At 50.7% G+C, this 12,087-nt stretch overlaps 1 protein-coding gene across 1 annotated transcript in view; it reads left to right on the forward strand.

Moving 5' to 3' along the window:
• UBAP2L (ubiquitin associated protein 2-like) overlaps window positions 1–12,087 on the forward strand; it is a gene marked incomplete at its 3' end in the record, with an annotated part of 24,385 nt that overhangs the window by 8,643 nt on the left and 3,655 nt on the right. The window contains exons 9-22 of the mRNA XM_010133476.1: window positions 1,940–1,992; window positions 3,423–3,508; window positions 3,957–4,128; window positions 4,984–5,185; window positions 6,393–6,670; window positions 6,905–7,077; window positions 7,786–7,975; window positions 8,657–8,711; window positions 9,171–9,345; window positions 9,546–9,618; window positions 10,293–10,488; window positions 10,584–10,672; window positions 11,362–11,415; window positions 12,076–12,087. Of these exons, the coding sequence (XP_010131778.1) occupies window positions 1,940–1,992; window positions 3,423–3,508; window positions 3,957–4,128; window positions 4,984–5,185; window positions 6,393–6,670; window positions 6,905–7,077; window positions 7,786–7,975; window positions 8,657–8,711; window positions 9,171–9,345; window positions 9,546–9,618; window positions 10,293–10,488; window positions 10,584–10,672; window positions 11,362–11,415; window positions 12,076–12,087 (1,808 nt within the window). The remainder of the gene's footprint in view (window positions 1–1,939; window positions 1,993–3,422; window positions 3,509–3,956; window positions 4,129–4,983; window positions 5,186–6,392; window positions 6,671–6,904; window positions 7,078–7,785; window positions 7,976–8,656; window positions 8,712–9,170; window positions 9,346–9,545; window positions 9,619–10,292; window positions 10,489–10,583; window positions 10,673–11,361; window positions 11,416–12,075) is intronic.

The following is a 12,087-nucleotide window of genomic DNA, read 5'->3' on the forward strand; positions in this document are numbered from 1 at the left end:
GGTGGAGAGCGGTATGCTCAGTTTCTTTAAAAAAACCCCTAAATGCACTGTGCTGGTTAGGAAGCTTTCCTGGAGCATTTCTAGCAAATGCCCACTTGTACATCGCACGCCTTTGGTTTTCCATCCGTCCCTTTGTGTGCAGAGAGCACAGGCCACGCTCAGCAGATGTCCAGGACTGGAGACTTAGACTTGCCAGAAAAGCCTCATCAATGGCTGCTCTTCATCTGCAGGATTTCCTTCTGCTTTTTGTGCTGCTTTGCTTTTCTTCTTTCCTCCAAGCGAGCAAGACTGAGAGCCCTGTGTCATATTCCTACATGCACAGACTCTCTTGGGGCAAGTCTGCTAGCTCCCTGCTCTCCCCTGGCCACTGTGACTGACCCAGCTACCTGCAACTCCCACTTCTTCTCTTGGGAAGGGGTTGAGCTGGTAGGATCTTTCTGATCCATGAAAATCTGGGAAGGAGCTGCTCTGAGGGCACCAAAAAAAGTAAGAAGTGGTGGAATCAGTTTTTATACCAGAGATGTGTTTTGCACTGAATGTGTAGAACTCCTCCTGATGCTTCTGGCTGGGGCGGAAGGGGTAGTGTGCCGTGAGACGCCTGGCACTCAAGCAAGCCAAGTGGTATTAATATCTATTTCTGACATGAATATTAAATAAAAAAATCCAGGAAACCTTCTTGAATTGGCTCAACTTGTCAGGCAAAACGAAACAACAATGGTGAAAGAATAATTCACTGATAATATACTTACTTCATGCCCTAAATCCCCCACCTCTAGACGAGGAGCTGTTTGGATGGTTGGCCTCATAGTTTGAGGTGTTTATGGGAAGATCTGATGTGTTCTTCCCTCAAAATCTCAGCAAGCCTGATTGTGTCCTGCAGAAGAATCCACAATGTTCTCGTTTCCCACGTGCTGTGTTTTTTTTTGCTGTAAAATGCTTTCAGCTTGTAAAAGGGCCGATGTCAACCTGTTCCATCCTTTGTAAATGTCTCCAGGATTAACCCTCTGGGCTCTGTAGGGTTTCGTTGATCTGGTTTGCATGGGCTGAAAACAAGCTGCACAAAATGAGGCTGTTTTTACACTCTTGAGTTTCTTGGGATGTAAAATGCTCCTGCTCTCCTCCCACACCAAATTTTAAGGTGTCTAATAGATTTGAAAGTCACTTCGTAATATTTAAATTACTGAGGTGAAGCCATGATGGTAGTGAGGGATGGAACAAGCTGAAGATGTGCCCAGGCAAAACTTCTTTTTTCCCCAGTGGATTTTGCTCTTTCAAATTGCTGAAATCTTGTGCTTTTCTCGCTAATATTTTAAGCTGCTCACTTTGAGCATCTCTCTGAAACTGGTTGCAGAATTACTTAGTCCCATAGATTTTTACTTTCCAATTCCCATTTGCTGGTGCACAGGAGGTTCTGGTGCAGTGACATTTCAACATTTTGGGGGAGGAGGAGGGTGAATGGTTCAGTTGTCCTGAGCTTTAGAGAAATTTAAGGTTTAAGTGAGTGAGGTCCTGCGCAGGAGCTGGCAGGAAGCCCACAAAGGAGGTGCTCTGTCCAAGCTGCTGGTAACACTGACTGCTCGTGGATGCAAAAACTTGAAGCTACTGCAGCACATGGGGGGAAAACGGCCCACAGAGGGCGGGGATGGTGCTGGGGCTTCCTCACCAAGCTCCGCTCCCCCGGTGAGTGTGAGGGAGCGTGCACTGCCCTAGCTGCTGGCGCAGTCCCGCTCAGCCTGGCCTGCCCGAGCAAGGCTGAGGCAATTCCATCACAGTACCTTGCCCATGAATTGAGTTGGGGTTGACTGCTTTAACTTTAACTTGTCTGGCTGGCAAATAGAAATCCTCTCAGCTGCTTGCAAAGCTCACCAGTGCTTCCTTGGCACTTGGAGGCAGAGCTTTGATGCACATGTAACTTCTCTACCTGTTGTTATCCTTGTAGGTGCATGGAGGGCGGCAACAGAAGAATGGGGCACAGAGGACTGGAATGAAGACGTAGGTACTCTCTAATCCTCCTCCCCCGTGTGTCTGCCAGCAGGCTGCTGTCCTGTTTGTACACAAACAGCTACGGGAGGAGGGCAAAGCCCATCCTCCCCAAACTTGCCAAGGCTCGCCATTCCAGGAGCTGTGACAAATAAGTAAACTTCACTCCTTCTAACGTACCTGTGTAGTAGAGCTTGTCACAGGAGCCCGAGGCAAGAAGGGGTCTCTCGGGGCATCAAGCCTGGTCAGCTCATTTCCTGCAAACTGCATGATTGAGTTGTTCCATAAACTGGCCTGACCATGCAGGATTCTTGCTCTGCTCCTCTGGTGGAGTGTCCGTTTGGGAAGGTTCGCCTGTGATCCACACTGTGTGCTGTGGAGGAGGTGGCAGCGGCTTCATACATGTGTCACGTGCCTCTCCCGGTCCCTGTGATTTAGATTAAACAAACTCTTGGCTTTACCATCTGACTTGCTCTTTGGCGTCTCTTGCTGCTTTTTGTTCTCTACTTGGCATCAGTTATCACCTCTTTTTAATGCCTCTGTATCAGGTTCTTCTGAAATGGGTTGTGGTCCCTCTCTGAATCTGGGGAGAACAGTTCTTGCAGGTAGAGCAGGACTGGGCTTTTTTAGTATTATGATTAGTTCTGCATGCTCAGTTTTGCTAAGCCATACAGAATGGGCATGAAAAGAAAGCTGATGCTTTCCAGGCACCGTCTGAAGGAAGCGCTCCTGCTGTGTTTGGAGACAGAATGAGCTCCTCTGTCTGTTCAGCCAGACGAGAGCCTTTGGTAGCCCTTCTTGCCTTCCGTGTGGGGGATATGCTCCCAGGGGGTCCTGATTTTTTTTAAACTTTGGCAGTTTAGTTGCTGGCAGCTCCTCAGGCTGGAATAAAAGCTGTTATATTCAGCTATGTTCCGGGCTAAATCACAGGTGGTCAGCAAACCTCCCCTTATTTCTGAGCAGTGTTATTTTTCCTCCCATAGCTGAAGTAGATCTGTTGGTCTCTGGTCAGATCATCCAGGTGAGACCAGAGTCATTGGAAGCTTATAACCATGGGTCTGAAGATGTTTTTCTTTGGCTGCTGCAGCAGTGCTTGCACCTGCCCATGCCATAGGTTTTGCAGATGAGTGCTGTGTGCCATCAGTGCAGAGCACTGGCTAAGATCCCAGCAGCCCTAGTGGATTCATGGACTATGGGAAATTTGTAGAAGGATTTTGTTGGGTTTTTTCTACTGGCAGGTGATTTGTGTGCTTGCCGGAGAAGAAATGAATGAAGTTGAAACTAATTCTGATGGGAGCCAAATGTTAGAGGAGATTAAGTCTGAACGCTTGAGTTTCTTGAATCTTTCTGTGGCTGTTTGTCTCAAACATTTGTGTGCTTTACTTGGAGTCCTGAGACACTGTTCTCACTTGTGGATTCTCTTGTACTTTTTTGTCTTTCAGCTGTCTGAGACAAAGATCTTTACCGCCTCCAATGTATCTTCAGTGCCTCTGCCTGCTGAGAATGTGACAATCACAGCTGGACAGAGGTGATAGTCCATGGCAATGCTGTTTGCATGGGAAAAGCGGCACTCTTGTCCCAGAGCCACTGCCATCTCAGACTGAACCTTGCCAGCTAGCTAAAATGCAGCAGCTCTGAATGAGATGAGGTGGATTTAAATAGAAAAGTTGAGTTAGGAGTTCCCAGGTCCTGATCCTGGGTTAGAGTTTTCCTAGGCTTTGCTGCTACTTCGGATTTAGGGACATTTTGCAGTGTTAAATTAATGGAAGGCAGCTTTAAAATAGAAGGCCATGCAGGATCTTGCTTGGTCTTTGGCAGTTGGAGGTGGCTGCTGGCAATTGGGAGTTAATGTTCTGCAGATTCATTCAATTTGTAAAGTAAAAGCTATGAATTGTGAGGCTAGAGGTAGACTGTCACTGAAAGAAGTGAGGAATGTGACAGAGCATGACAGTGAGTTTTCTTCATTCTTTACCCAGAATCGATCTTGCAGTCCTGCTAGGAAAGACACCTTCTTCTATGGAGAACGAGCCGACAAACCTGGAGTCAAACCAGGCTCCTTCCCTGGCCCAGCCGCTGGTGTTCAGCAATTCCAAGCAGAGCGCTATGTCCCAGCCTGCCTCTGGTAACTCCTTCTCTCACCACGGCATGGTAAGGAAATACTGGTCCCTGCCAGCACGTGGGGTTTGGCAGCTGCTGGTGTCCCTGGTGTTCTCTGTCGGCATTTGGGCCATGTGGGGAATGCAGTGCTGATGCCTGCTCGCTTCTCCTGGGTGGCAGAGTCCTCCACTTGGGTGGTTTGCCAGTCTACTCTAAATACAGAGGAATGAAGTCCATTGCTTAATTAGAAATAATTGGGATAATTCCTCCCCTGTTGCCCTTGCAGCACATTCTTCTTTCCTTCTTGGAGGAAGGGAAAACTCCTGCAGTCGAGGGCTTGCGAACTCCACATTTGAGAAGTGGAACTGATTGGGAGATTGGTGTGGGAAGGAATGCTGGCATCTACTGACAGGCGAAGGAAGGAGGCATTGAATCCGAATCAGGGATGTACGCAGACCTGGGCAGATGCTGCTTTGTGTAACTTCAGCAAAAGAAAATAAAATGGTGCCCTTAATAGGGAGATGGTTCAGGCAGGATGTTCAATCTCCTGGCAGTTGTTTTTTTTAGGGTGGCAAAATGTACGTGAATAATTTACTGCATTTTTAAAGACATTTTTAAAATCTGTTACCTCTGTAAGCCCACATGACCCTGTAAAATGCTGTAGGTTGGGCAACAGGTAAGCGTGCCTGCACTCACCTGCGGTAAAGGCTGTGAGAGAAGGATGAGCTCTCCTTGCCAGCAGCGTCTGTGCGTTTGGAGCCTCAGCAGTGTTAAGCTGAGGCACCTAGTGGGAAGCAGCAGGATACAGTGCATTCAGGCTTACGTTAAGATGCATTACTGTCCTCTGAGCCAAGTCCCAGGCCAAGGGAGACATTGACTTTTGTTATTTCATTGCTGCAATTGCAGGTGAGCATGCTGGGAAAAGGGTTTGGAGATGTCGGGGAGGCCAAAGGCAGCAGTACCACGGGTTCTCAGTTCCTGGAGCAGTTCAAGACAGCCCAGGCTCTGGCTCAGCTGGCTGCTCAGCACACCCAGCCTGGTGGGAGCACCACTGCGTCTTCCTGGGACATGGGATCCACTACACAGACCTCGTCTCTTGTGCAGTACGGTAAGGAAAAACAGCTTGGCTCCCCAGAGAGGAGCGTGTTCGCCTGGCGCTGTGAGAGATTCAGTGGAGGGCCAGATCACAAGTTCACAACCGAGGCAGCTGTGTTGGAGGAATTAAAAGAACTCTGGGTGCAAGTTTGTGAGATAAAACGTCAGTGCGTGTGAGTCTTTCCCTGTTTCCCTCATATTTAGAGCAGCTGAATGCATCTGCCTCTTGGTCATTCCAGGCAGCTTCAGGGCGAGGGATCTGGTGTTCCTGAGACCCTTGAGAGTGTGCAGGACTGCTTCTGCTGTAAAGCTGTGTGACAGAAGTGGTCTGAAAGAGGGCGCCTCTGGAGAATAGTTCCCGAGTACTGTCACTCGCCAGTCTCATCTCGCTGCTGACCTGATGCTGTCTTCCAAAGGAGTGCCACTCTGGTGATGTTAACTCTCCCTCTGGACTGGCGTGATGGGATAAACCATGACTGAGAGGCTCCTGCTGTTCACATGAGAGGCTGAGCGCTGCTGTGGGCCAGTACTAGTGCCATTTCTTTCAGCTTGTGCATTTTATTTCTTGCTATAGGGAATTGGCTCTGGTTCAAATCTAAGCTGAATTAAAATCAAGTCCCATCCTAGTAACAGTCAGTGTTGGCAGCTCCTGATCTTTTCGGACAAGGAGCCTCAAAGGAGAGTCAGAGAGAATAGCTGACTTTTTTTTTAATGAGCTGCAATAAGGCTTAGGTGAAAGAGGAGGGTGGTGCAGTCTTGCAAAGCCCTGAGGGCGGGCAACCCCGAGCAGTGGTGTTGCTTGGAGGATATCCAGTACTTGCAGGGGAAAGAGCAGGCAGTGAAGTGCAGCAGTGTTGGCAGAGAGGGGAAGGAAGCAGCTTCAGGCCCACGGTGATGTGCGGTGCCACCACACAAGGAACTCTGAAGTCCAGCTTTTCTTGGAGGATGGAGGACTTCTGCTGTGCAAGCTTGCTTTGTCCTCTGGAGGTGGTGGAAAGAGCTGAGTGGAGAAGGGCTTGAAGAGCTTGGTGTTGATGGTGGTGAGAGCACAAAGCATGAAGCGGAGATGCCTGGGGTTCTCGGCTCTCTGATTTTTAGCATGCCCCAGGAGGAGTCATAGTGTGAAATAATGTTATTTTTCTTCATGCTGAGAAGTGTCAGATCTTGATTTAGTTTTAAGGAAACAAATCTTGCTAACTCAGCTCTGTCTCCCCCGGTAGATCTCAAGAACCCAACAGACTCATCGGTGCATAGTCCCTTCACCAAGCGTCAGGCCTTCACGTCAACTTCAACCATGATAGAAGTGTTCATGCAGGAGAAACAGCCTGTGGTGACTGCCTCCACAACTGTGCCGGCACCCTCTTCCTCACCGCTGCCCAGCAAAAGCAATCCGGTTCCCCAGATGTCCCCGGGGTCCTCGGACAACCAGTCCTCCAGTCCCCAGCCAGCACAGCAGAAGCTGAAGCAGCAGAAGAAAAAAGCATCGTTAACATCAAAGGTGCAGATCAATAGCGGGGAAGGAGGCATTGTATTGTGTTAGAGCTCCAGAAAAATCCACTTGGGCTGATGAGGGAAGGGCTGGGCTTAGCCCTCCTGCTGTTAGCGTTGGGTATTTGGGGGGTTGCACAGGCCTGCCTGTAAGTACTGATGTGCTGCAAAACGTGGGAACTGAAGTAATGTTCTGCACTGATCCCAGGCAGTGACTGACCCTGCCTGTGTTCCTCCCTTGCAGATTCCTGCACTTGCAGTGGAAATGCCTGGCTCAGCGGATATCTCAGGGCTAAACCTGCAGTTTGGGGCATTGCAGTTTGGTTCGGAGCCTGTTCTTGCGGAGTATGAATCAACGCCCACAACAAGCGCCACCATTAGCCAATCTCAGAGCAGCCTGTACACCAGCACGGCAAGGTGAGGAGCAGGCGGGACGGGAGCAGTTAATGCAGCTTTGGTAGCTCTGGAACAGAGCTGGTCCTGTGGACGTGCTGCATACTAGTAGACCCTTTCTGACTGTGCCATGGTCACAAAGGGGGGACAACGTATGCAACAGCAAAGCGTAAGTTGCCAGCAGACTCACTCGGGCAGCTCTGTGACTGCCTGGCCTGGGGCACTTACACAGAAAGCAGCCATGCCCACAGCCGTCCAGCTGTGGTGCTGGAAGCACGTGAGGGGAATCCCTAGCACAGCTGCTCCTTGTCCCTGGGGAACAGACTCTGTGTGCTGGGTCCTGCTTTTTCCGTGGCAAACCAGGACACAGTGGAGTTAGGCGTGTGATGCCTTGTGAAAGCAAAGTGTTTGTCTTCTGTTGGCCAGTCCCTTGAGTGCTGGGACCTGAGCGGTGGCAGCCCATGAAATGTCACCTAGAGCGCAGCAGTCTGTGAGGCAGGACTGCAGCTAGGTGCCAGCATTGTCCTGTGGTCAGGCCAGCCCTCGCCCGGGTGTGTCCCTCTACTTGGTTTGAGTGGCTGCTTTGTGTGTGCCCTTACGCTGATCCTTGGGGCTCTTTATTGTAAAGACTTGAAATGAAGAGCCTGCAGCCTGCGACTGCAGCTTACAGCAGGGCTGTTTTGGAAGAAAACCTAAACTGCATTTTTGGTTTCCTTTTTTTCCCCTTTGTAGTGAATCTTCATCCACAATTTCGTCCAATCAAAGCCAGGAGTCTGGTTACCAGAGCGGCACAATGCAGCCAGCCACATTTACCTCCCAGAACAGCGCTCAGGGACCACTATACGAACAGAGATCCACCCAAACGAGGCGATACCCAAATTCAATCTCTTCCTCGCCCCAGAAAGATCTGACCCAGGCCAAGGTAGGGACGCTCACACTTTGTGCTGAGTAAGCATGTGAAGCACTGTCTCAAGGGAAGCAAAGTGGCTTACTGAAAGTTTCTATGTCCCTCCAGCCTCGCCACGTGGCTCTTGGACTCTCACGAGAGCTTTCTTCTGTCTGCTGCCAGAGCCCTTAGTTATGTGGTCTGGGCCCGTGGGCTCACGGCGGGGGGGGGGGACGTGGCTCTTGGACTCTCACGAGAGCTTTCTTCTGTCTGCTGCCAGAGCCCTTAGTTATGTGGTCTGGCCCGTGGGCTCACGGCGGTGAGGTCGATTGCAGGCCCTGTGTCCTGGCATGCGACCTCACCCCGTCGCAGAGGGGCATTCAGATTGAGGATCTAGCTTTGTGTGAAGGATTCGATTCTTGCGTGCTGCACACAAGTTCAGTAACACCAATTTTGGCTAACGAATTTGGGTCCAGGGTGTTGAGCCAGTCTTAACTACCAGCAGCGGAGAAACCTCTCACACTGCTTTCTTAAATATGCACTTGCTGCCACTGGGCAAGCTGAGCTTGGGACCAAACCCGACACGGTCTGGTGACGTGCGTTGGTAGCACACCCTTTTCCTAGCCAAGGAGGGCGTGTGGGAGGGGGCTGACTCTAGATCTGCCTCCGGAAACAAGAAGCTGCAATGCCCAGTACTCTTCTTCTCTTCTTCCTCAGAATGGTTTCAGTTCTGTACAGCCCACGCCGTTACAAACCACACAGGCCGTCGAAGGTAAGAGTCTGTCAGTGCAGTGGGTGTCTGGAGTCTTTTGTACTGCTCGTATTCTTTGCTTTGGGTGAAAAGCTTTATTTGTGCTAATAGCAAGTCCTTTCACTGCCGGACTAATTGCTGCCACTCAGATCATTTGCTTGCCTTGAAACGTTCTGCTTTCTGCTGAGCTTCCATGCGATCCTTGATGAGTCACTCCCCGATGGCAGTAATTTACTCAGATTTGTTTGTGAAAGGCACCTCATCTGTAGGTCTGAAGCTCTTTGCAGGGATGATGGCCGTGCTGGAGTAAAGTGAGATGTAGAACATAATCATGCTGTCACAAGCATGTTACTGGTTGCTAGCAGTGAGGGAGGCCCCAGATCTCCCAATTCTCTAGCTGAGCCTTTGCTGATCCTCACCACTGAATTGCCCTCCAGGAGCTGCTAGTAGCTGCCCCTAACCCAGAGCTTTTGTTCACAGGTGCTACGGGCCCCACAGTGAAATCTGATTCCCCCTCTGCTCCCAGTATCGCGCCTCTCAGTGATGGGGTATCTGCATCATCCTTGCTGACAACAGCCAGCCAGCACTCGACAACTCTGAGCAGCCTGAGCCACAGTGAGGAACTCCCCAGTACAACCACTGCCCAGCTCAGCAGGTGAGCAGACAGGGTGGATGGATTGCTGGAGAAGCAGAACTAGAAGCTGGGCTCTGTAGTCGACACCAAAGTCTGTCTCACACAGTGGGGAAGACTGAGGCGACTCATCCCATCCAAGTAGATGGGGAATGGGATGGCTAGCTGCTAGCAGTGGTGACTCTCGCACACTGGCTTGACAACCTTTATTCCTGCTTCCACAGTACGTTACCCACCCAGCAGAACAGTCTGTCCTCATCCTCATCTTCTGGGCGAACGTCAACTTCAACTCTTCTGGTGAGTCTAGGTGTGCCCTAGTTCTGTGTAGCCCCCTATTCCTGCTCGGCTCAGGTCTGCTGGTGTGCCTCATGTTGGGTGTGTGGCCAACAGGGTCTGCAGTTGTGACAGGAGCTGCCAAGCCACCCCTTGTCCCAATGGAGTTTGGATGCACTGTGAGGGAGGACAGAGGGTTATGTCAGAACACTGTCTGTGCACCTCTGGCTTGAGACTTTTGACACTTGGCCTGTTTCAGACATAGCAGCAGCTTCTTTTGAGCCTGTAGCAGCTCTTGAAAGTGCTGCAGAGCTGCCATCAGATGTCAGAGCAAACTGGTGGCTGACGGAGTGTCACTGTTCAAACGTGTACTACCGGAGCTCCTACAGCGCAGAGGCCCTGGGTATTGGCTTCAGCGGAGAAAACCTTCCTGCTGCAGGTGCAGGGCTCCGCAGACAGGCGTGTTGGGACACAGCCACGTGGGAGGCGTGGAAGCTTTGGGGGTTGGCTGCTTTGAGGACTCTGGACTCAAGCCAGGTGCAAAGCAGGTTTCTTTGTAGCCTGCAGCAGCCAAGTTCATTACGGGCTCTCAGCAATGTCCCAGTGCAGACAGAGCCCCACAATGTTTTGCGTGTCCTGCAACATCTTGGCACTCAGTTATATCTTCCTGGTCCCCTAACTCACTTTTCCTTTCCTAGCACACAAGTGTGGAGAGTGAAGCGAGCCTCCATTCTTCTGCTAGCACTTTCTCCACCTCCTCCAGCACAGTGTCAGCCGCCCCGCCAGTGGTAAGCGTTTCATCCAGTCTCAGCAGTGTCAGCAGCCTGGGCCTCAGCCTTAGCAGTAACTCCACAGTGACGGCCTCGACTCGCAGCTCCGTGGCAACAACATCAGGTGCTTTCCTGGGTACTGCTAAACAGGAGGAGGGTGTGGGAGCGAAGAGCCATTTGCTTCACTGTGGAACTTTTCTTTTTCTCTTCCTTTTTCAGGAAAAGCCCCTCCCAATCTCCCTCCTGGAGTCCCACCGTTGTTGCCTAATCCATACATCATGGCTCCAGGGTTGCTACACGCCTATCCGGTGAGTGGGACGGCCAGCTTTTTCCAGTCGTGTCATGCCATTAGATCCCTCCTAGCTCTGTCCACCACTAGCAAGGAGGAATGTGATATAGTAGAGAAACTAAAACCGGTAGCATTGGTGCAGCAGGGCTGCCTTGGATGGAACGAGTTTGGTCCTGCTGTTTTCTGTAGAACAGTAGCAAAGGAAATCCATGTGCCTGGGGAGGTAAATGTCTAATTCTGGTCACCCCAGGGCAAATTCTGTCTGCCTGCTCTCTGCAACCTCCCCAGCCTTTGGGGGCCAACAGCCCTTGGTCAGAGCACAGCTCATCGAAGTATGGAGTTGTATTAGCAAGACTGGTATGACAGAAACTAAGCCAGGACGAAGTCTAGGGGTGTGTCACAGCCCACTTCTGAAGGCGAGGACAGATTTCAGTGTTGGAATCATGAAAACTGTGGAGTGCCTTTGTGGTCCAGAGCAGCAGTGCTGGGTGTTGGCACTCGCTCTTCATTTGAGCAGCTCATAGACACGCTCTTGGCAGTGCCAGCCTTGCAGTAGTGATTGCTGGCTGCCTATGCCGAGGAAACTGTGTAGCCTCTGATCATCTGCTCCTGGCTTTATCTCGCATTTATCAAAATGTTTAATCTAAAATGAGGTACATGTCTTTATCTAGTGTGTGGCCCCAACACCACCTCCTGCTCTTTTTCTAGCCACAGGTGTATGGATACGATGACTTGCAAATGCTCCAGACACGATTCCCCTTGGTGAGTACTGAAGGCTGACCTGGACGTGCCACTTCCACTGGTCTGGCAGCTTGTGGTGCTGCGTGCTTTGGGCTACAGCCGGGTCAGGCTGTGGGCGGGTCCTAAAAAGCCAGCAAAACAGGGTGCCAAGCGGATGCACCTCTTCATGGCAGCAAAGAGGAGTTAACCAGTTGCTCCTTTGCGCTGGGAGTTAGGGACGGTAGTGATTGAGACAGTGGTATCAATGGTGAGGCTGGGAAATGAGAGCTACAGCAGGTAGGGCTGTTCTGCCCGACAGAGTTGCGATGAGCTGAGCAGATACTTGTCTCTGATCTTGAAAGAAGCCGTTCTTGAAAGAAATACTTCCACAAGAATGGGGTTTATTTAGCACTTGGACGTGTCCCTTCTGTTGTGAATTGGGGAGGAAAGTCCAGGCAGTTTAAGGACTGCAGACCAGGAGACCTTACCTAGTTCTTCTAAGAGCCAGATGAGGGGGGATGGTGCATGCTACAGGAAATGGGGGTTGCTGTAGGCTGTGATGAGTCTTGGTGTGGTGGATTGAACTGCAATATTCTAACATACCTCGTGGCTGCAGTCCAGAAGTTCCTGTTTTCCCAAAAATACTGCTGTGTGTCTTTGGACTGAGCTCATACAAATTTTTCTCTTGTTTTTATCCTTCAGGATTACTACAGC

The sequence above is a fragment of the Buceros rhinoceros genome, unplaced genomic scaffold, assembly GCF_000710305.1.
Source record: "Buceros rhinoceros silvestris isolate BGI_N320 unplaced genomic scaffold, ASM71030v1 scaffold29223, whole genome shotgun sequence".
Lineage (NCBI taxonomy): Eukaryota > Metazoa > Chordata > Aves > Bucerotiformes > Bucerotidae > Buceros > Buceros rhinoceros.